General features: G+C 41.2%; 2 protein-coding genes across 3 annotated transcripts in view; both read right to left on the bottom strand.

The window, feature by feature from the left end:
* Positions 1–733: 733 nt before the first annotated feature.
* ncstn (nicastrin) lies at positions 734–12,566 on the bottom strand. 2 transcript variants are annotated; one of them, XM_023424431.2, is made up of 17 exons: positions 12,427–12,566; positions 10,450–10,554; positions 9,798–9,921; positions 9,233–9,354; positions 8,300–8,445; positions 6,986–7,130; positions 6,721–6,833; positions 6,082–6,234; positions 5,848–5,952; positions 5,568–5,645; positions 4,930–5,099; positions 4,730–4,832; positions 4,347–4,445; positions 3,823–3,910; positions 3,431–3,594; positions 2,487–2,699; positions 734–1,998 (listed from the first exon to the last, which is right to left on the bottom strand). In XM_023424431.2, the coding sequence occupies exons 1-17, from the start codon at positions 12,482–12,484 to the stop codon at positions 1,876–1,878; spliced, it is 2,109 nt and encodes a 702-aa protein (XP_023280199.1). In that variant the 5' UTR covers positions 12,485–12,566; the 3' UTR covers positions 734–1,875. The 2 variants fall into 2 exon arrangements, with proteins under 2 accessions (XP_023280199.1, XP_023280200.1); XM_023424432.2 differs by having other exon boundaries at positions 10,450–10,551; positions 12,427–12,552.
* Positions 12,567–12,932: 366 nt separating this feature from the next.
* The window catches only part of copa (COPI coat complex subunit alpha), a 13,046-nt gene continuing 2,075 nt past the window's right edge, over positions 12,933–23,903 (bottom strand). The window contains exons 7-30 of the mRNA XM_023424426.2: positions 22,072–22,181; positions 21,114–21,213; positions 20,678–20,896; positions 20,021–20,171; positions 19,831–19,897; positions 19,646–19,721; positions 19,386–19,468; positions 18,826–19,051; positions 18,186–18,324; positions 17,413–17,575; positions 17,137–17,283; positions 16,672–16,861; positions 16,472–16,567; positions 16,262–16,350; positions 16,040–16,163; positions 15,680–15,769; positions 15,450–15,553; positions 15,156–15,302; positions 14,878–15,018; positions 14,544–14,726; positions 14,321–14,431; positions 14,020–14,181; positions 13,698–13,892; positions 12,933–13,329 (exon numbers count right to left, since the gene is read on the bottom strand). Coding sequence (XP_023280194.1) covers positions 13,270–13,329; positions 13,698–13,892; positions 14,020–14,181; positions 14,321–14,431; positions 14,544–14,726; positions 14,878–15,018; positions 15,156–15,302; positions 15,450–15,553; positions 15,680–15,769; positions 16,040–16,163; positions 16,262–16,350; positions 16,472–16,567; positions 16,672–16,861; positions 17,137–17,283; positions 17,413–17,575; positions 18,186–18,324; positions 18,826–19,051; positions 19,386–19,468; positions 19,646–19,721; positions 19,831–19,897; positions 20,021–20,171; positions 20,678–20,896; positions 21,114–21,213; positions 22,072–22,181 — 3,173 coding nt within the window. The 3' untranslated portion in view covers positions 12,933–13,269. The remainder of the gene's footprint in view (positions 13,330–13,697; positions 13,893–14,019; positions 14,182–14,320; positions 14,432–14,543; positions 14,727–14,877; positions 15,019–15,155; positions 15,303–15,449; positions 15,554–15,679; positions 15,770–16,039; positions 16,164–16,261; positions 16,351–16,471; positions 16,568–16,671; positions 16,862–17,136; positions 17,284–17,412; positions 17,576–18,185; positions 18,325–18,825; positions 19,052–19,385; positions 19,469–19,645; positions 19,722–19,830; positions 19,898–20,020; positions 20,172–20,677; positions 20,897–21,113; positions 21,214–22,071; positions 22,182–23,903) is intronic.

Below are 23,903 nucleotides of genomic sequence, written 5' to 3'. Positions count from 1 at the left end.
TTAAAAACTGAATTTCAGATTTACAATTTAATTAGGTAAATCAAATACTTTTACAGGGTTTTAGCCAAGATTAGTGGTTCCCGACCTGCGGGTCAGGACCGCTCCAAGGGTTCACAAGATGATTAACTGGATAAGAACAAAGAAAAAAAAACATACAGCAGTCCTTCTGCACAAAATAAGGTTTTTATTTGTCTTTTCTCTGCTCTTTGCTTCCTGTGAAATACTGGATAGTTTCACCTCTTTAAGGCCATGAGAAGGGGGAAAAAACAAATCACTGACACACTATGTTTAAGGGTTGTAATGAGGTGATTGAGGACATTTTAGACTCTCTGGTTTGCAAACAGCGTTTTTTTTAAAGTGCTTTGCCAAAGTAACAGGAGCTTCTGAACTGTTTGTGGAAAGTGAAATCCCAATATCATGGCCTCACGTCACCATTTCATTTCTCATGCTGCTGCATTTTATAAAGGAAGCCTTTATTAGAGATAGTAAAGAGATGACTTTTGTTGAAGTATCTCCTGTATATTGTTGTACCTCTACACACCTCCCGCCTGGTTGCTTATTCTCTATAAAAGGAGAATGATATCATCTTGCTGTGCTCTGACAAAGGCTGGTTTGCCAAAACATGTCAGCATCATAAGAAAAATAAGTGGAGGCCATACTATCCTAATTCTTTGTGTTCTCAAATCTCATTTCTTTGTTTTCTGTTTAAGTCAAACCACTAAAAGAGAAAAACTGGAAAAGAAGCAATGTTTATTTCTTCATCAAGGCATCACAATTGGTCATTGATTCCAGCCAGTAAATGAACACTCATCAACAAAAATTAAAACCTCTTGTGTGTTGTCACAATTTTTCAGAAGTTATGATTAAAAGAAACCTTGTGGAAAAGATACGAACCGAGAAAGATGCACAGCCAGAGTACCAGCGCATGTTCACTGTCAAAACAGAAGATTTTCTGACTGGATCTGAAGATTTTGGCAGCTGATCGATATGAAATAAAGTGTTTGTCAGCCACTCCAGGATCTTGTAGATTTGGGAAACTCTTCTTCTCCACACAAATATCACAATATGTGAACTTGCAGTGGGTCAACAACTACATATAAGTGTAGTTATACGTGTACTGGGATTGAATAATATAAATATTTTTGATAATTTTTCTAAAAATTCACATGATTTTTATCAAATTCCCAGGAGCTTGAACTTCTCAAAAAAAAAAAAAAGGAAATCTCACCACACATTTCCAGATTTTGCAGAACCTTGAATTTAAATGTTACTACTTGTTCACTGACTCATAAAGTGGTTTCTCATCATTAGAGCTGAGTGATAAGTTAACTACATGACAGAGAAGACGGCTACAGTATACTTGCAATCCTCATATAAAGCGTGCTCTCTCACACACACACACACACACACACACACACACACACACACACACACACACACACACACTCAAATAAACAATGCTCATTGATTAGTTACTATCCCATGACACAGTAAACAAATCATTCTTTGACAATAAAAAGGGAAAAAAAATAAAAATAAAAATAAAAGAAATATAAACATCATTCCCACTGGGAAGGCCCTCTGGTGCCTGACCAGTGTTTTTTGACCCTGATGAGTCCAGATCCATCCAGGCCAATCCAGTCCGGTCCAGTCCAGTCGTCATGTCACGCCTCACCTGAGTGAGTCCATAAACAGAGTCGTCGTCGTCGTCATCGTCCTCTAATAACCCCCCCCCCACTGTCTAACCCGTCTGTGTACCTACTCGTGGTGTGTGTTGTAAAGAAAAAGGACCTGTCCATGTCGGGTTGGGATAGAAGTAGTAGTAGTAGTGATGGTAGTAGTAGTGGTCGTGGGCCTGCGTCGCCGCCGCTCGGATCAGTAGGTGGCGTTGGTGGGTTCCCTCCCCGAGCTGAAGAGTATGTCGGCCTTTGAACTGATGAAATACGTCAGCAGGAAGGACGTGAGCAGCACGCCGATGCCCACACCCAGCGTCAACATCTGGAAGAAGAAAAATTACATGGAAAAGTTAAAGGATCATACAGCAGGGTTTGCAAGTTTGTTTTCCTTAATCATATTTTTTATTGGTGCAAAACAACACATTCAAGCACCATTATTTTTTTTCTCTCCCTCTCAATAAATCACAATATATGTCATCGAAATATATAGCAATAACAAGAAGCTGTCAGTCTCTCTCTGCAGTAATGTAAGCTGTCATATCATGTCTTGTTATGTTATGTTCTGTTATGTTGTGTTTTATTACACCTCGTTATGTTTTCACTGTGTTTGTCTTCATCTTGCTTCAACAAATACATAAAAAAAAAAACCACTGACATACACCTTCTAAAGTTGTTGTTGTGAATCTGCTAACAAACAGTGCCCTAATTAATCAAAACATCCAGCAGACATGTAGCAACATCAGCATTTATTTGGATCTGGATAAATCTGAGGATTGTCTCTGATGCTGACGAGCAAAATGGCGGGGTTACCTCCAGTTCATGACTGGCCACCAGGAATATGCGTCCCTTGATGAACTTCCACCTGGACTCCGTCCACGTTGAATAATCTTTGGAGGTGAACTGCCGCAGGTCAAACGCCGGGGACACGGCTTTGGAGAGACGAGCAGTGGAGCGGACACAGAAACCCTCTCTCTGTGTGCTGTTGGGAGGCGCCGCCCCCTGAACCCACATGTAGTAGTACATCTGAGGGAGGAGTCAGGAAAGGTCACAGGGTGGTGGAGAGAGGAAATAAATATATTATTCCGTCTTTATTTCTTTTTAAAAATGACCCTACTTAACAAAAAAATCATTATTAAAGCCAGACTTTAACATCGTGATGTCACTTTGTCTTCTTTTATATCTCGTGTTGTCCACTGTTTACAAACCACAGGTTTATAGTTTAGCTAATAACATTTCTTCAGCTGAAATGAATCATCAAAATGAGTCTGCAACTTTTTTGATAATTGATTAATAATCACTTAAATCCTTTTTACAAGCAAAAAATCAAAGATTTACTGGTTTCAATGTGTCAAATGTGAAAACCTGCTGCTTCTCTTTGATTTAAATGAAAGTAAATTAAATATCTTCGGATTCTGGACTGTTTTAGCAATTTTGAAGCCGTGACTCTGGAAACTTCAGACAGACATGTCTCTCTACTTTGTGACTTTTTATATACAAATAATTAGCTAACTAGTTAATAAAATACTTGATTACATGATAATGAAAATTAATGAATGAACATAATTAGTTGCAGCTGTCAACGCTTCTCTTATTCCCTCCATTATACTGTTTTTTCTGTCTTTTTAATTTCCTTTCTTAAAGGTGTGTTCTCGACCAGTCTTTTTTTTTTGTTATAATATAATTTCTCTCAGATTGAATAAAAACCAAATCTTATCAAGGTAATTCAATAACAGGGAGACGACCATATGTCCTACATGTTTGCTCTTTTTGTCCTCCTCATCCTCCCTCTGGCTCTGGCAGTTGTCCTTGGTGACGTTGACGGTGCTGCCGGTCAGGTTAGCCAGCAGATACTGGACCAGGAGAGTGGGTTCGCTGGACTGCTGGATCACGCCGACGTAGAAGTTTAGGGGCCTGTCAACTGGGAGGAAGAAAACAGAAGACACTGAGTTTCCTCTGCTCTTCCCCCACATGGGTAATAATAAAGGTGCCCATCTGACGCAAACATACTCAAGTACAATTGTGATATTCATCATTTCCCCAGCAGCATCAAAATTATTTATTATATATTAACAGTACAATTAACAATAGCAATTATTTATCAACACTTTTTATGAATCTAGTTTAGTTTGTTTTTATCCCGACTTACTCAGATGACTCGTCAAGTCGGGGGAGACTATTTGCTGGAACCAGGAGTTATTTGACCGGACGAGGAAACCGTAGAGCAGCTGGGTCACCTGAGAGACAGAAACAAGAAACAGACTTCAGTGTCACTCCTGCCAGAGGAAACACTCACTGAGAAAAATGTGTCACAGAAAAGCACAAGTAAAACCTTTGTTGTTGTTTTTTTTGTTTTTGAAATAATGATAAATTATTTAAAAAGGCACGTCTCAAACTGAAGTAGAAAGTAAATATATAAGAAGAAAGTAAAGTAAATAATAAATCAAAAACAAGCACAACAAACAGAAAATGATCTTAAGGCATCAGTGTCAGAAAAGTGGAAGAAATACTCTTCAGGTTGAGGACGGCTGTGATATTTCAGATATTTGTCAAAGGAAAAGGTGGCGATGAGACGGGGAAAAGGTACTTCATATAGAAACAATGAACGGGTAGATGAGCTGGAAAGCTTGAAACCTACGTATTTACTCAAGAAATAAAATCAAACAGTCTTACTATTTGAGGATCTGCCTTAATGTTGCTCAGCATGGACTCTGCTCCTCCTGCCTGTTTGTACAGAGCCCGAGCAACCAAGGTGGCAACTTCAGTCAAAGCCTGAAAGAACCATGAGGAGAAATAAAGAAAATATCTATTAGAGCTGCTCGACAATATCTGTATCAAGTTCTGGAAATAGAAGCATCAAAAATGCAAAAACACATTATACACATTAAATATTGAAAGCAGGATCATATTACATTTTCTGAATTATCCTATCCTAAAAAAAAAAAAAGAAAAAAGGAACATATTGGTGTTTCATCCAAGAGAGTTTTTATTACCAGCCACAAGAGCAGGCCGGGTTGTGCATTGCATTGGTAGTAATCGGTAGTTAATAGCAATACCTTAGCAGTGTCGGTGACAAATTCCAGTTGCTCCTCTGGCGTCAGGTTTGGTGGGTAAGTTATGTTCAAGTTTTCTCCGTTATCATACATACTCTCATAGAACCTGCACAGAGAGCAGAAAAAACAACAAGTTACCGATTCTACCATCATGATGAATAGTTAAAGTGTGTAGCTCTGTAGCTTAAGAATCCCCGAGTCACCTGTTGGTGTACGCAGACTGGTGATCCTCAAGAACGACACCGGGGATTGGCCGAGCTCGCAGGAAACGCTGGAAGGACGAGGGCGGGAGCGGCTGAGAGAAATTGGGCGCTTGTGTCGAGACACTTAAATTTGTGGCGGCCAAGTGCAAGTTATTGATGAGCTCCTCCACCTGAAACAATATATTGAGAGAAAAAAAAAAAGGTTATACATAATACACAAGTTGTTTTTGTAGTTTCCTCTTTTACATCCAGGACTGTCATATTTAATTTAATATCTTTAAATTTGTGGTGGTTTTTACAGTTAATCATCAACTCAGAAATCCCTTAATTTGGCCCCTCAAGTAACATCTTTTTTGTTGCAGATTTCATAATATTTCCCATAACAACAGTGCTGAAGGACATTTTCCATATAGTTTTCAATATTTGATGAAGTTATTTCAATTTTAGAGGCTTTGGAGTAATAGAATTTTGATTTTGTTTTGATTTATTACAATTTAATTATCCTTTCCATTAGGTTCAACTAATGATTATTATGCTATATATCTAAAATCCCATTTTCTCCAGGAGCGACGGGACATGTTTTTCGGTGGTGGCAGATCAGAACTGAATGGGAAGAAAGGAAACTTAAATATACAAACCTCTTTATTGACACTGCTGTTCCTCCGAGACACGGGGTCAGTGTGAAGCCACACTCTGGAGTCAGCACGAAGTCCCACCTATGGTGAGACAATTCAACAAACTGACACACTACACCAAATATACACACACACAAACATGATGTACAGCTCACACGGTAAGAAAAGATCAAGCAAATCTCCTTGTAGTGAAGTTACTTTAAAGACGCATTCCCCCTTAAAATTTGGTCGTAGATGCAGGTCGACACACACAGAAGTTACTGGAAAAGTCGAGAACACACACCTGTCCAATCTCCAGCACTGAGTGAACATTGTCCAGGTCCACTGCAAACTGATTGTTCTGCATGTCATACACCATCCTGGAACTGCCGATGTAGTCAAAGGCTTCCTGTGGTCAAACAGTCAAACAAGAAGTTCAAAGAAACATGAGTAAGGCTGGTAGCGCACTCCAGACTAAATGTAATTTAGCCCGTTGATCAAACACAGTGGTGCATACAACAGGGTGTAAACAACTGACCCCTTGGAAGAAGGTGTAGAGGATGGTGCGGTTAGGCGGGGCCTCTTGGGTGGGGTTACGCAGAGCGTGAGCGGCCGCCAGCAGGGTGATGAACCCCGAGACTCCACTCTCTGCTCCTGGAGCGACGTTGGAGAAAAAAGACCTGCTGTCCAGCTGCAGAGGAGAGGAGAGCGGAGGAGATCCATCAAGCAGGGGTCTTATCTAGGTAAGTAGTTCCACTTGTCATGACCTGTTTTCATTATTCCATAAGTAAAAATGTGGCCACAAACTCCACAAATGTAGACCATCTTGCCTTTTGGTTTACCTACAGCACAATACATTGTACTCAGTGTAATGTAGGGCTGTAACTAATGATTATTTGAAGTAATCTGCTGGTTATTTACTTAATTAACTGACTCATCTTGTGGTTAACAAAATGTCTGAAAATGGTGAAAATGCCCAATAAAATTTCCTTGGCTTGGACTTCGCTTGAGTGAGATCACTGCAGATACTGGGAGCAGAAAGTTTAATGCTTTTCACAATCTTACATGAGCATCTGCACGCTAATAGGTAACAACTGTTGGACTGTAAGGCAACATTGGAATGAGCCTATTTTATCACTTTTGCTTAAACTCAGAAGGACTCTTTCCAGCAACTCACCCTGGCTGCTGCGATGACTACACTCTCCCACATCTTGTGGCCCTTGGCTGTGTTGTTGAGCGGCCTGGTGGACGCCCAAACATTATAGTCACCCAGTGGGTCGCAGACCATCTCTGAAAAGTCACACAGAATAAAAAAAACCAAAACAAAAACGGACATCGGTTAGAATTGAACTGATTTTCTTATAAGATTCTCTTCCTGACAAAATTGTGATATACACTGCTGCTTATATCACGCATACAGTTTATTCATGTTGTGTAAATACCTGGGCTGATGCTGAAGTTAATGTCATTTCTTCTCATGCAGGTGGCTGTGTCGGTGACGGCTGACATGTGGGAGTAAAGCTGCATAGCGCACAGCGGGTACTGAGGAGTGCTGCCGTTCATGGGACGGTTGTGGTCCAAGTAGCACTGGGAACAGAGAAAAGAAAAGCGTACAAATATGAAATCTCTTTGAGTGTGTGTTTTTTTTTTTTTTTTTACAGCTATAGAAACCAAGATTACTTTATAATATTTCCGTGAGTCACAAATAGTTTTCATTCATTAGAACAGGTTGAAACATATACAACTGGGTCTGGCTCCCTGCTCACGAGGACATTGGCACGTTTGACCACAGTAACACTAACAACCCTGTCTGGGACTAAATTTCTCATTTTGACACAGCAGCTGCTTTGGGGATCAAACCTGAAACTGTCACTTTACAGTTTCCCCCGTCTACCCTGACATTTCATCAGGCCAGACACCAACCACAATCTTTTAAACTTGTGTTTTATGTTAAATAAAACATAACATTTCTGTTATGTTTATGTGTTATGTGCCTATATGTGCTGACGGGTCCCGCTTTGTAGAGTCCAAGTCAAACCTCCCCCTGGGGATAATAAAGTATTTATCTATCTATCTATCTATCTATCTATCTATCTATCTATCTATCTATCTATCTATCTATCTATCTAGCTATCTAGCTATCTATCTATCATGAATACAACCGCTGGACTGAAAAGTTTCAGAAAACACAAAGCCACCAACACAGTCCGTCACAGAGCAATATAAGAGAACTTTAAATGCACAGTCCGCCATTATCAGTGAGCTTGAACTGAAAGCTGAGAAAAAGACAGAACTGAAAGCTGCAGGTCAGTCGTTCTGTGTTCACTATAATCTGTGAAAACATAACGCCCACTGAGGAATAGAGCCATTTGCACACTTGTATTACCTCAGAGGAGGATGTCTAAAACCTATGTAATACGATCTGTGTGTTTTTGTCACATACAGCGGTGGAAAAGCAGCAAATGCTTTGTGGGTAGTGATAAATCATCTCCACATAATGTGCCACAACATGCCCTACATGAAGATGATCTCGAGTGCAGCTGAAACAGCTTCAGTGGCATCATTCCTAATCTCAACCGCCACTGAGACAAGTTCAGATCAGATTCTACTACATGAAAACCTTTCTGTTCTCCAACACCAGAGGCAACCGGAGAACTATTAGACAGCCACTTTGAGCAGTGGGAACAAAGTTGAACGATGCAGCACCTGTATGTACAAATGGGATTAACAGACAAAATATGTGACGTTATAATTACCTGTCGTATGACCTGAGTGTCGTTGTCATCTTTGAGAGAGAAGATGGGGAAGTCAAACTCCTCGTAGGACAAGCCGTTTCCCAAGGGGTTCCACTTTGTCACGTTACAGTGTGCCATGGCTGGATCGTAGGTATCTGAATAAACACCTGAGGGAAATACACAGAGAAAACATCAGCAGCCGCAACACAAAAGCAGGCACTCGTGAAGCGCGCACTGCATGAGTAAGTTTCTTCAAAATAAATAAGTGGAAGTAAAAAAAACTCTCATGGTGTTTAACTTAATGCAACTGAAAAGCATCTACAGTGTCTATAAAAAGTAGCACCCCCCTGGGACATTTCATGTTTTATTCTTTCTTATTAATTATTCATTTTTCTGTTGATCAGTATCAAAACAACATGTGTTCATACACAACAATGAAACGCTGTAAAATAATAAAACATGAAGCTTAGCTTTTTAAAGCCAATGTACTGTCTGACATTCTGTATTGTGTCTAATGCAAATCTTGAAAACATACAAACTACAGACACATGTGCAGCCTTGAATTTAAAACCACCAGTAACTACAGTTACTTTTTAGATTAAGAGCTCATAAAATATTTATAATAGGTTAATAAAACATGATTCACCGTTATCATGACACTGCCCAACACTATAGAAAATACTGTGGCGCTGCTACTTCTACCTGAGTGAATACTTCCTCCATCCTTGGAAGAAACATAAAACACTGAGACATTAAATCTCTGCTGTGAGGACAGACATGATTAACTGGTGACACTGCAACATTTCAGAAATCATTCAGCTAACCTCAAATCTGAACCGACCACAGCTTGTGACTTGGAAAGATTCGCCTTCCTAGGATCATAAAACTAAAATTTATTCCTGTAACTCGGGTAACTTCTGAAGGACGAGTCGTAGCTCGCAAATCCCCACCCACCTGTGTTCTCGTTGGGACAGGTGGTGTGTGGAGAGAAGCCCTCAGCTGGGTTTGCGTTTGGCACCACAACAGCGACGCCTGCCACCCTGCTGGAGCCGTTCTTCAGCTTCATCATGATGGATCTGACGGGTAGACAGTCGGCACAGGTCGGGGGAGACGACACAAGTATAAATACAAGTCAGACATGGGTTTCAAATGTGGTTCAAGTTTCTTTCCTCAGGGTCAGACGGGTAAAATCTGCCAAATTTACTGCACATTACTGCAACTTATGACTGACGTTTGAACTTCTCACCTGTCTGCTTCTCTAAACAGAAAAGAATTTACATAATTGAAAGAAAGGTTAGGAATTATTGCAACTAACACTTGCAGGATTTTAATTACTGTCTAATCCACTAATTAACTATTTTATATGAATTTTTACATGATAATAAATAGGCAAATATAATTTTTCAGTCAAAGCTTCACTGTGTCAGTAGGTGTGCCCCAGAAGACAGAGAGCAAGATTAACTGTCATTAAGAATGACTGTAGCTGCTCCCTCTGCAGGGTGAGACATGTTAACTGTACCTGGTAAAGAGCGGAGACTCCAGGATGACCATATAAGGAGGATTGCGACCAGACCGCAGGACCCAGTCCAGGTTTTCCTCTGACTCCAGCACATGGAGGACACCCACATTACCTGACAAAGAGGCTGGAATCAGAAAGAGGAAATTAAGTATCAACATCCGTGACACGAGGTATAACAGCTGTATCAGAGCCTGTCTGTCCACGAGTGCCCACTGGGCCTCGTCTCATTACTGGAAAGGTTCTGGGATGAAACGTTTTGATGCAGCAAAGCAAAGTGCTGCTGCTGTGGCTTTTGTAGTATGACAAAGGTTCACGCTTTATTCTTGCAGCTTTTGATAAGCAAGCAATTATTACAGACAGCGCCTGTCTTTATCTGCATCTTGTGGCTTTTGATGTTCTTTGGAAATTTGTTTCTAACCCTCAAAGCCACAAAGAAAATGTGCATCTCCAAACCACAAAGAAAATTCTTTTAAAACACTGCTTTTAGTAGATTTTGTTTTTTCCTACAAACAAGTGAAAGAAAGATGCAAAGAGGGGCTATAAGACACGCTGTACATTTAAGGCACTGCAAACTGCAACAAACAAATGTAAGATTCATCGTGGACACTCATGATGAGCACTAAACATCACTTTAGTTTGTTGCTCTACTCACACTGGCAGCCTATCTGATGTGTTGCATTGAGGAGTCGCACACATGGGACAGTGTTATTGAGTTCCACATAAATCTTCTTTTCCACTGAATTACAGCTGACACCTGCTAGGGGAAAAAAAGCACTGTAACAACTGAACGAGAGAACAGTTTGACATTGGGTCATATTTGTGACCAAGGCAACTTCATACAGAGGTAAAAACTGGAGGACTTAGCTGTGTTCAATCTCTCACAACTAAAAACACACAATGCTAATTTCTTGTTCGTATATGGATTTTATCATTCCAACTATTCCTATTATTAGTATTTTTTGCATCTTGTTTGCATTCATTGAGAATCTCTTCACAAATGTTTCTTTAAAAAATGATTATGTATGGTAACCTGAGCAGCATGGTGTTACAGACACTGGAGAGACGGCCTTTAAGTGAACCTGGATTTAATCCCTGGTGCAGTGTCCTTGAACCAGATATCTGAGCTCTATTACCTCTAGGCATGTTGTTGTGTACCAGACTGTGACCTCTGACATGACACGGCAGGGAAAGTAAAATGACTGTGTAGGTCTAACTTGTTTCTCATTCAGTTTATCAAACCCTTTAATGCCCTAATGCAGCTACTGCCCATCATCAGCATGTTCTTGTAATTAATTAAAATGAACACAGTTTTCAAAGTGTGAAAATAACACTGGAACTCCTATTTAATAGTGTAATGCTGTATGATGGCTTTCCATTAAAAACATAAAGTTGTCAATAATGAGAGGCCAAATCATGGCTTATCAATGGTGAAGGTATTTCTGCCCCATAATATCTCAAAACATATAATCAAATCATAAAATATGATACTGTTGTATATATTTAACTGTCCAACATAATCTATAAAGTAATTAAAATGAGCTTCAACTCAACAAGCAGTAACATTAAAATGCTGCTCAAAAAAATAAAAGCATCACTAATGATATTACAAATATAATTTCACACTCTGAGAGGAGCCATTCTGTACTTTTACTATAATACTTGAAGTACATTTTGCTTTTACGCCTTTCTGCTTTTAATCAAGTAAAATCTTGAATGTAGGATTTTCACTTGCAACAAATGATTTTTGTTATGTTTATTTAAGTAAAAGATCTGGGTAGATTTCCCATGTAGGCTGTATTCGTTTCTTAACAACTTGGCACTATATAAGAAAATAATGTGTCCTCTTATTTTAATGATTCAACGAGTGTGGTATATGAATTTCTCTTATCTGAAGGAAAAACACAGCTAGTCCCTTTCAAAAATATTGGCAATGTAATGCTGCTTTGTCCACACTAACATAGATACATGTTAAACTATAAGGATTTAACTTTTTTCAACTACTGTTTGAATTTAAGGAATTGTTAAAAATTAAAACAACTGGTCCACCTGTTGTTCCCACATCCTTTTCACACCAAAGCACAGCAACAGGACAAATGTGAAACAGAAACCCGTTTTAATTCGAATACATTTCTGCTTTGGTGAATCAGTTGTAAGCTACTTACAACTTACTTACTTGGGCACCCTAAAGATGTGAAAGAGACTTAACTTGAACATTAAAACACTACAGAATATAAATATAATTTGGCATGAAGTTGTAACATCTAATCCCTTTAGCTTCGGGCGGCCGCAGCTCGGGATCACGAGCAGTCACGCTGATGCTGAGTTACTCATATCAAGGGGGCAGACATAAAAGAGTCGCCGAAAAGACTTAATAAAAAGAGGCTTACGATAATTTCCGAAATTCCAGTTGATGGAAATAGGTTAAGGATTGTTGCAACATCGGACTCCATTGTAAAACTTGTATAAAAAGCCAGCAATGGAGATTAAAGCCGAACAAGGCTAGCCTAGCATTCGGCTAGCTCCGAGCACAAAGAAGTCCATCTAGCAAACCGACAGACACAAAAAAAACCATTTGCTCGTTAAAAAATTGACCTACACACACATTCAGCACTGTTAGGATACAACTTACCGATGAAAAACCAACAAACTAGTAAATGAATCATCCATTTGTTCGATAGCGAATCCATCTTCCTGGTTTGAAAAGCTGAAAAACACAACAGGAAGTGTTGACATTGGAAACGTCCGGCTTCAGCTGTTCGGTTCCGCCCCAGAGAAAAGAAGAGACCTACCAAACCCAGTCTACGGTCTCCGGTAAAATGGCACCTTTGGGTTCGTTATATTTTTTCTGTATTTTTTTAATTACTTTCAATTCAACTAAGACATAAATATCTGCAGCAAACTAAAATTTCTCCTCCAAACACGCCACCACGTTTTACAGGAGAAAAGTCACACAATCCAAGGAAAGAGACAAGTCCGTACTCTATCACCGCGATGACTCAGTCCTGTGGTGCACTTTGATTTTTCCTGTGGCACTTTCATATACACAGCAAATCCACCCTCCTTCTTTTTATTAACCACAAAGTCTAACACCAAGAGCATCAATCACACATCAAAAACACCACAGGAATCAAAACATTTCCATTCAATCCCGAGTATTTTTATTTTTCCACCAGATACACAGAGCAGTGCTGCTCACTTTGAATTATTCATCTCATACAAGTCAGAAGAGAGAAGACAGGTTTACAGCTCTAATAAAGCCACAGCACAGAAAGGACGCAGCAGCAGATACAAGAAAAAGCTTTTTAGCAGGATATATGGTGCATGGAATTAAGATTGTTGAAAGGATTTAATAGGTTTCACACCACTGTGAGCAAACATATATCTATGCTTTAATTTCTCATGTCAATAATTGTATTATTTCTACAGAGTGCGGAGGTGTTTCGCTGAACAGATTCTTCTTCTCCACGTCCTCTTAACGGAACTGAAGTGGACTCACACGCAGGCCGATCACATCCTTACCAATCTCTGTCACCTGGAAAATGAGGTGAAATGAAAGGTTAAAGGTTACAAGAGGGAAAAAGTTTAATATAATCACTAACTAATCTATTTCTCTATTTGGTGTTTTGTTATTATTTTAATGAATATACCCACACAGCCACCAAGATGCCCCATGGTTAAAGTGCTGGACTAAATAATATGAGGTGTTTCTACTTTTTTGTCCTTCATTGAAAAGTAGACTTTATGGCAGAACAGTTTGGATTATGTTAGACTGTACCGGTGTACCTAATAAAATGGGTACTGAGTGAAAACTTTCATCTCTTAGTGTACAACAACACTTGCTTCTAAATTGTGCATCTGTCGTTAATATTGAGACAAATTTTTTTATCTGTCTGGACCTACCTGTGTGACCCTGCAGATCTGGCCTTTGTATGTAGGACAGTAGCAGGCTCCAGACAGAGGGCACTTCTCAACAGGGCGTCCACGGTACAGGGGGACAAAAGAGGCACCGCACAGGTCAAATGGATTGTGGGGGTCATAGTTCAACTGGTGGGCGTCTGTCAAGGTCTTCTCACAAGCAGCCAAAATCTTGCGAGTCTGAAAGGCAGGGAAAGATTCAACGTAACGATAAGAGATGAGAAAACCGTCATGTTCTTTCCATTTAAAAATGAAGCCTTTAATATCATATCCAAGTCAATTAATCTATAGATGTCGCACAACCAACCTGCTGTGCAACATCTGGCTTCGGCCCCAGTTCCAGCAGGCGTCGTGCAAAGCCGGCAGCTGTCTTGAAGTTACGCAGTTTGAAGAAGAGGTTCAGAGCTGTACGCAACACCAGCACCATGTGGACGGGCTGGAGATTACAGTGGGTGAAATAAGCAGCCATCTGCAAGGGAAAAAAACACACACAAGTCAGAAAATGAAGCTGAGGAATGAAACAAATGTATCATAATTAATCACAAGGTCTAAACTTAGACTATGACAACAGCTTTGATACTCAATTAAGGCACAGCCCAGATTTTTACCTCACACAGCCTCTTCTGCTGTTCCAGTGTGTCTTTAGGCAGCTTCTTCCTCTCTGTCTCCATGGTCAGACCCACTATGTACTCTCTGCAAATTGTGATCAGCTGCTGAGCCTGAAACACACACAAATCCCAATCACAAAGGCGAAACAAGCACATTTAATACACTCACATTTCTAAGTGTACATTTGAACTGACTGCAATTCAAAGTAGGTCCGGCGCTCACCTCTGCAATTTCCTGCTTGTTATCAACCACCAGCAGGGGCACAGAAAGCAGGATGGCTCTAAAGCGCTCGACAGCTTCCTCAAAGCGCCCAGCAGTGGTCAGCTGGTAGCACTGCTGCAGGCGGGAGATGAGGTCGGAGAGGCGCAGGCCCACAGCAGGCAGACCCTGCTTCGCCCCACAGTCCTTAAAAAAAAATTCATTATATTTATGATTTATTAAAAATGTTATTGCAAAGCGAACACCTACAAAGAAAAATAGACAATAAATGTACATCACTGCAAAAACCAGACAAACCTACTGTGATTGTTATTAAGAACAAAAGTAACAGCTGTACCTTCCAGTTCCTCTGGGGATGGCTGCGCAGGCAGGGCAGGGAAGGCAGTGCCAGGTAACAGGTGCGGCCTCTGGACAGAGTCTGCATGAACAGCGACTTGTATGGGCCAAAGTTCACAACTCCCACCTGGTCGTGGAGCAGCTGTGGTACAGAAGGGGAATGATGTCCAATTAGTGACTGGCCACAACCTCAGGCAATTTTATATACATTGTTTATTTAAAAGAGTAATATAAAATAAAAAGCGAAAAATACAAATTGATATCACGTTGATAACATACTCTCATGGCTGTTTCGAAGGAGCCAGCCAGGACGTGGTCCACTGGCAGCTGGGAGTTGTTGCACCACATCTGGGTCGGACTCATGCCCTTGGTCGGTGGGACAAAGAAGCCATCTTCCGCTCCTCCACCTGCACCAGCTGGAATGTCCTGATGGTTAGAATCAAAAGAAAGATGTTGTAATGAGACAATTCAAAATTTACCATCAACAGTGAGCTACACCGGTAAGAAGATTCAGAAGCTCAGAGGCCCCTGTTTCAATCCTGAAAGGATTTGTAATGATGAAGCTCCTCTCACCAGCTCTGGAGGAAGGTCCAGGTCTTCCTCCACCTCCCAGCCTCCTCCCTCCTCTCTCACCACTCCTTCATCCCCTAATCCTTCCTGGGCATCCATGAAACCATCTGAGACACAGAGAATAATGGGAGAGAGAATTCTTTTATACAATTTCTACACCGCTGCTGTATTGATGGTGTGGCCCATTCTACTCACTAAAAGGTCAGGTCAAAATATTTTTAAAATCAATTCACCTTCATCCAGCTGAAGCTCAGCATCGTCTCCCCAGCCCTCGCCTCCTGGAGCTTCCATGTCCAGATCGGCGGCCATCTGACCTGCCTTCCCTACAAGAGAGAAAACAATGTTCTCACTCTGGCCACATGTTTCCACGGGTGATCTCATTTTATTTTTGAGTTTCAGTGCATTTTAAAAATGAAAAACACTTCTCACTGGTGTACATCAGGACAGCAGTTAACTGAAACTTGTCACAATTAATCAATGGCCTTTCTTGAAAGGAACATGGACACTCCATATATAGGCATGCATATATACATATTCTGAATACACACGTCATGTATATGTGCATCTGTCATGTGTCAAGGCTGATGACTCACCCTTCGCTGCAATGGCTCCCTCAAAGAAGCCCTTTGATACAGTCAGCAGAGGCCAGTTGGTGTCCAGAGGGTTGATGGGTGGAGGAGGCTGCAGCAGCTGTGCATTTGGATCAACCTCTGGAACCTATGAGACAAGATCCACCATTATTATATCTTTAAAATAATGTATTTATCAAAGAACAAAGAGTGACTTTACAGTGAGAGAATCTTTTCCCAACACACCGTCTCCTTTTCTGGGTCAAAGGTCTCCTTTAGCGCCTCAGCCTCTTCGTCCAGCCCGTGGGTGGCTGCAGTCAGGTAAGCCAGAGACTCTGCAAACATGCACACAAACAGTTGCATGAGTTGGCTCTTTGTTTGTTTGTTAACAATGTAAAAGAAAGGAAACGCTTCCTATTGAACCTAACTGTTAATTTTGAATGATTTTTAACTCACTCTGTCCACAGTTCTTCAAGATGCGGACCCTCTCACTGACGTCTCCCAGGTAGAGAGCTGCCTGGTAGTGACCGCTCATGTCCTTTCTGATCTCAGCTACACATAAAGAGAACACAGATATTAGATGTACTATAAGGTGACTGACACTCAAGACATGATGAAAACACAGCACATCCTTTACTACAGTCTCCACCACTCACCGATCTTCATCATCTTGCGCAGCTTGGCCAGATTGCCAGTGATGAGGTACAGGAAGGTGAGCTTGTCAAAGTTCTTGGTCCTCTGGTAGCACATTTCCACGACCTGGTGGTGACCCTGCAGCAGCGCTGCCTCGCCCAGACGCTCCCAGCAGCTGCGCTCATCCAGGGCCTTGGCTGCCTCCAGCGCCACCTGGAAGTATTCAGTGAAAGAAATGATGGGAAAAAAAATAGAGTATTTTAACTATCTCATGAAAAAAACTGAGCCGACAACAGAGGGACAACACAAACGAGTGAAAATATTATTCTAGAGGTAATTTTTGCATATCAGAAAATATAGCAGCATCAACATATATGTAAACATATGTGCATAAACAAAAAACATTACAGAATATAATTCAGTAAAAGGTACATGTGGTAAATTAGATACTGTGTCCTAATTATACAGTTTGTCTAACAGCAACACACCTCAATGTTGCCACACTCCAGAGCCAGACTAAAGCGTGTCTTCTCATCTTTGACAAAGTGCAGCGCCACCTCAGGGTAGCCCTTCTTCTGCAGGTAGGCAATGATGGACTGGCCCACCAGCTTGGCGTTACGCACCATGTGAAGCACCTGGAGGGGAAAACCGTAACAGTAATGATATCAGAACTAGCATGTGTGGGAACGAAATCAGTGCCAATACAAAGTAAAAAATGTCTTTCATATTCACATTCACACAAACAGCAATCATCACAGACTCGCCTCATCGTATTTGCGGTTGACCAGGGCCAGTTTGAAGCGGTACTCCGTGGGGTCGATGGTGAGGACACGCGGCCTACACTCCCTGTCCAGGCAGTAAACACTGTTGCCTCTCACACGGGTCACATAGATGGGCAGGTCCAGGGTCCTGATGATGCCATGATCACTGCAGGGACACAATGAAAGTAGCATTTTAAGAGTTTTTCAGAAAAAAAAAAAGAAAAGAAAAAACAAACCATCACGAATTGATGAGTAAGGCCCTCTGGCTTTCTAATGTAAAGCCATATATGTGGACGAATAAAGTGTATTTCTGTTCAGCAACAACCACCAGTTTGCTGACAACATGCCAAGTCTGTTCAGAACTGAAATGAGGTAATCCCCTCTGCTGCACATCAAGTTTCTGAAGGTAGAAGTGTGCGATGAGTCAAGTCTTTGTGGTGAAGGGAACTTAGACTTACCTTCTAAAGAGCACAAATTTGTTTTTAACATGGTCTAACAAGCACTCATGTAGCCTCTGCATCTGGTGCCTCTGCACTTAAAAAAAAAAAACCTCTTTCATCTTTAAAATGAGGTCAGTCACAGCTGACAGCAACTGGAAAACGTGTGCCAACCACCAGTCAGTCAAGCATTTACATTTTGGCTTGATCAGTTTACACCTCCAGCCATTCTGGTGCTTTCTCAGCAAGATCTTCCTCTGTTCTACATGTCTAGTTTACTGATCGGAATTAAAATGCAGGCGAGTGTTAGGTGATACAGCATTTCTCAGCAGCTCATACCCAGAGGTGAGGGCGTATTTGATGTGGTTGGAGGTGGTGTAGATGAAGACTCCACTCTCGTCCCAGGCTCCACTCTTCACTCTGATGTTCTCATGAATGTTGCAGAGGCTCTCCAGTTTACGGTTGCAGATCATGATGGCTGCAGGACGAAAAGAGGGAAGATTCTTTTTTTTTTTCTTTTCTAAAGAGCTTAACGTCAAGTTTGAACTTTCTTTGATCAGCTGAGAACTGGCATTAGAGGTCTTGAAATGTGTTTTTGCAGTTTGAATCAATGACACCATTTTCCCCCCACAAGTTTCTTTGAAGCAAAAATTGATGCAAAAAGGGGAAATGAGAGCAGGAGATTTTGCCCCTGGACAAAATAATTCTATTTGCTGTGTTGTGTATGAATTTGTGTGGTTTACCAGTTCATTACCACAACCCCGAGAAAATTACTTTACTGGAGTCATGATGTGCGTGGGTGAAATCAAATTACTGCCTGTCCCTGCTTATTATAAGTCTGTTTAAACACAGCTCACGGCTGAGTGAGTTAGAAACGTTTCAGTGCTTCAGCCATGGCAGCACAAACAAGATAAAGATGTTGTGCCTCTCTGATAAGTATCCTTGCCTGTACCTGCAGATATTCATCTTATCTACTCACCGTGTTTAGCAAGCAGAGCCACGTGGCTGGTGTCGGCGCTCCACACCACGTACTTGACCTTGGCAATCTTGACGGTGGCCAGGGAGCGTTTCTGCTGAACGTCGAACAGCGTGACGCCGTCGGCATCGCGCAGCAGCAGCGAGCCCGTCCCTGCGTAAAATATTTCCTCGCAGCTTGGCACCTGAACTTTCTTCACAATTTCGTTCTTCAAGTTCTTAATCAGCAGCTGCAAAGGAGAGGGGGATCATTTCAGAAGAGTTGATGTGTAACTTCATCATCTTGGAATGTGAATACCTAAAATTTGCTTGATAAACAATCAAGACTTTCTCCTCTCGAAAATTGGTATTATTATCATGAATTAAACTGTATATGTATTTGAAGAAATATAAAACACACAAAGAAAAATATTTAAAACTTACATCCCTATGATTAGCTATTTCAGCCTGTCTAAACTAAGTTTCAAAACTCTTTATCAGATCTTTGACTTGATTTAAAGACCAATGCCCCTCTGTTCTTTTTCAATACATTTCCCTACTTTGTAAACCTGTAAATGGACTTACAGAGTGCATCCGGTCCAGGACGGCGAATCTGTTCCTGGCCACCCAGACTGCTGTCAGACCTGAGGATCTCTTCCCCTCCGGAGCTGAGAAAAGACGGGAACTGTGTTACTTTGGTCACTAAGTGCAGTACATTTAAAAGGGATTCAACTGGGCATCATCATCATCATCATCATCAACATCTTGAATGACAAATATATCTCAGTTTAAAAAGCAACATTTGAGGGAAAAGGTATAAGATTTGGGATTTGAGGTTTTAGTACCATCAGGGTTCTGAGAGTCACTTTCTTTGGGAATAGAGTACAAGTCATAGGTGCTGTTCTCCAGGTTGGTCGCCCTCTGCAGGACACACAGAGTATTGCATTAAACACATACTCCATAAATATAAGCATCTGTATATACAGTGAGAGATTAGTGTGCAAGTGTGTTTTGATTGAGAGGTACTTACAGTGCAGAGCAGGACGGCGTTCTCAGCAGGGTTGTAAGACATGCTGAACACTGGAAACTTTGACCCACTTGGACAAGATACAAGCAAAACAACGTGTTACAATCTCTCATATCAAAATATTTCCACAAGACCTTTCAGAATGAGAGGCGAGATGTTTCACTGCACGCTTCTACCACTAGAAGATAGCTACCTGCGTAGCTGCATGACGGCAGTGTCCTTGCTGCTGTTGAAGTCCAGCTGCCGAAGGAAGCGATCCTTGACGTAGTACAGCATGTTACCGTGCACGGCGTATGCCGGACGCTCGCGCTCCAGCTTGAACACAATCATGCCGCTGTCATGGCCTAAAGAACATACACCAGACCATCTTTTAGTGAAATAATCATACATACACATATATACATATTTTATGTTCTTTCCTTTTGGAGAAATTACATATCTGCTCTTTTGCTGTTGCTGATCAGTGTCTTCTTAATACTATCAGTCAAATATAATACTAGCAGTCACCAAAGTAAGACATCTTGCTTCCTCTGTGCTTAGGGGCTTTATATGCTTTATTTCTGGCACGACAAAGACGGCATAGAGTCCAGAAATCCTGTTTTCAGGAAGAACAATAGTTTTACTCTGAAATGTAAAACAAAGCAACAAGATTATTACGTTTTTAATTTTAAATATAAGTTGACATATTAAGGTCAATTGTAAATGGATTACAATCTTCCCTTTGCATGACAATCCCTTAATAAAAAGTCATTTTCTCTTAAAGGCACAACAAGTGTAATTTCCTTGTCGAGAATACCAAGATTATGATTTTGTTGAACATGTTCAGATACAGACCGGTGTCACAACTCACCTGCAGCAAACAGGTTGAGGTTTGGGTGAGCCCCCAGCACCCAGAAGCGATCGTGGTCCCGACGGAAGGTCTGCACTCCAGTCCTCTTGGACATGTCCCACACCCGGATGCTCTTGTCCTCGGAGTTGGACAGGATGAGCTCCTGACGTGGGTGGAAGACGGCACAGGACACGTTGTTGTAGTGACCGCGGCATGTATCCAGCTCCCATGCCTTGGATTCTGGACCGGGGAAGAAAGAGGTGTTAGAAGAGATAAAAAGGGTGTAAAGCGAGTTTACTTATCAGGTGTTCCTGAATGATGATGGACCCTTACTTTTATTTTTGATCTAAAACACAAATAATAAAATCAAAAACTGTCAGTAGCATTTGACTTTTAATGGACACGGGGCAAAAGGTTGATAGTGGATTGCCAACTAGTCCTGTGTAACGTCACTCACCATTCATTCTCCAGATCTTGACCTGCCTGTCATCAGCTCCAGACACGATGAGAGGCATGCTGGGGTGGAAGGCTGCCCAATTGACCCCCCGGTCGTGACCCTGGACACAGACACACAACCTCAAGTCATACAAATCCAAACAAAAAAAAAATCCATCACCTGTGCAAGCACTGAAGGCAAGGACTGAAGCCGTAGTGAACACTAAAACACCAACGGCCCTCTTTGGAAGAAATTTAATTTAATGTCAAAATACAGCAAAATAAAATCTTTCATCATTTTTAGGTTTATGGAAAAATGTTCATGTTTATTAAAAGGTACAGGAAAAGTACATTATAGATTCCCTAAGGTGCTGAAATTTTTATCCTTTGTCACCTTCACTACCAGCTCCAGAGAAGTCCAAAGATGTGTGACTGTGCTTGTGTCATGATTTTCCATTGCTTGCAGCTATTGTTATTGATTTATTGATGTTAAAACCCAGACCAGGAGATATAATTCTATTTCCTTAGTCTGGACATCTCTCGGCCTTGAGAAGCAATATAATTCAGGACTCAAAAACAACACAGAAGAACATGATGTAATTTAAATCAAACCCCATTCATGGTATTTTCCATTAACAGGACCGACACTTGGAAGTCAGCGACCATTTGGAAAATCTCTTTACAATGCTCACTTGTTTTTCTTTGGCTTTTCAGTGGAAATGATGGATTTAATGATTAATGAGAGGATTTTACTGTAGCTTCACTCAGAAGATCATTACAGTTAAAATGTTCCTTCCTGAAAATGAATGGACACAGATAAATGAATTTTTAAAAGAGGTTTGAGGTGAGCACAGCACCTTGGGCAGAAGAGGAATCTTCTATCACTTATCTATCATTTTCTGTTTGATTCCTTCCAACGGCTCACACACGTCTGGCTACACAATATAACTGAAACCGTATGTGTAAAAGATGCTGCTCACCTCAAGGACATGCTTGACGACAGCATCTGAGGCACCAAACAAGTCAACGCCAGAGATGCCGCGCACTTCCGTCTCCACAGCACCAGGAGACAGGTTCTTCTTCCTCAGACCTGGAACCAACATTCAGAGCACCACGTGCAAGGGGGAGCCACATTCATGATACACAGGGCACAACGTGAGTATAAGGGAGAAGAAAAACACAATGCAAGTCAACAAAACAATCAAATATGAAACAATATGATGGAAGCACAGACCACAGACAGGTAATTTCAAGGAGGGAGAACTGTTGGACTACTGAACACACACACAGGGTTGAAACACACCAACACAACCTCTGTTCTCTCATTCCCTGCCAACTTGAGTCTGGAAACAATCGTGGCTGTAGCAGTACTGTTGATTGGGTTAATGAATCACTGGCTTAGAGAAGAAAATCACAATTACTCATTATTTGATTGGACAACAGAGCGAGATTACCGATTACATCACAGACTCAAATGAGAAGAAAAAACAAAAAGGATTGAGAAAACATAGCTTGCGTTCATGATTCCTGCCCGTTAAAATGATGTGGTGAACAGATAGCTCAACAGCAAGGAGAGATGACACAGAGGGAAAGAGATGGCACTAGGAACCCATGTGCAGGTGTGGATGTTTCCAGGGAGAGCATGGGATAAGGAGGACACCACAGGGAGGGCATGTGGACTTGGCTGATGGGCATGGGGTGGGTGGGTGGTTGGTGGGTGGCTGCTGCTGTTGTAAAGACGTGCTCTGATGGGGCGCTGGATGTCAGGAGTATGAGCTTTGAAATTTGCTTTCTTAGAGGCTCGTGCATGTCAGGATGTTCGAGTCACATGCGGAGTTAATAGACTCGGTTATGGGTTAGGAATGAAGTTGATAACGATATGGCGACTAATGCTACAGGAAATATAAACACTGTTGTATATTTCATGTTATATTTTGAGTAGTAGAGCCAGCCGCGCAAATGTCATGCCAGGAGGAGTATGTGAACATTTCAACAAGATCAGTACTGAGGACCTTTCAGTCCGTAAAGAATACACTTTCAAACCAGTTAGTAGTGATGGCTGTTATTGTTTCTTGATGCAATTTAAATGACTGAAAACAAATTACAGTATAGAAAGCAGAATGGGCTTCGAATAATGAAAGTATAAGTACAGCGACCCTTTCTTTAAAGCTAAAAATGACGGCTGTGCAAGTAACATGGGTGTTAAGCATGAAAACTGTGCACCCTGCTATGACATCACATGATCTAAGAGTTCATAAGAACAGTATGGATGGATGCAATCATGCTCAAAGTTGGAAAATGTGAAAGCAAATAAATCCCCAGGACAGGAGACGGATCCACATCTTAGGCATGACCATGTGTAAGAAAGTGATAGGAAATGGGAGCTAATTAATGGTTTAGTTAGTGAGAGGATGAGCAGATTAAAGAACATGAAACAAGAAGCAAAAAACACCAACAACAAAAACTCAATAGCATGCAGAAGCACAGAAACACCTCTCCCATTTCGAGTTTGTCTTTTTTACCTACATCTTGCAACTTTCTGATCTGTAACCTATGTCTTCATTCAGAATGCGTATTTACAGTGTGTATTATTTCATCAAGAAATACCACACTCTAAATATGTTCTGACATTGCATCTATTTTCCTGTCTCTGCCTGTCCTGAAAGGAGAAGTGTTTCTGCAAGTCGCCCACAGAGATTTGTCATCTACAAGTTGGAGAGGCAGAAGAGGTGGTTCAGGACTTGATATTTGTCCTGTACCTACATCTTCCTTATCCTCTGTACCACTCTGCCCCCTCCCCACTACCACCCCC

Source organism: Seriola lalandi, unplaced genomic scaffold (genome assembly GCF_002814215.2).
Source record: "Seriola lalandi dorsalis isolate HSWRI2012SDOR001 ecotype SW California unplaced genomic scaffold, Sedor1 jcf7180002054736, whole genome shotgun sequence".
NCBI lineage: Eukaryota > Metazoa > Chordata > Actinopteri > Carangiformes > Carangidae > Seriola > Seriola lalandi.
The sequence above is the reverse complement of the archived record's forward strand: the minus strand, read 5'-3'. Positions and strand labels throughout refer to the sequence as shown.

Bases quoted from the DNA above. Each gene is read 5' to 3' on its own strand.
- ncstn (XM_023424431.2), bottom strand. From the start codon at position 12,484: ATGGATTCGCTATCGAACAAATGGATGATTCATTTACTAGTTTGTTGG. The intron at 9,355-9,797 runs GTACAGTTAACA...TCTACCCGTCAG, and splicing joins GAGTCTCCGCTCTTTACCAG to ATCCATCATGATGAAGCTGA. The intron at 7,131-8,299 runs GTAATTATAACG...CTCTGTTCCCAG, and splicing joins ACACTCAGGTCATACGACAG to TGCTACTTGGACCACAACCG.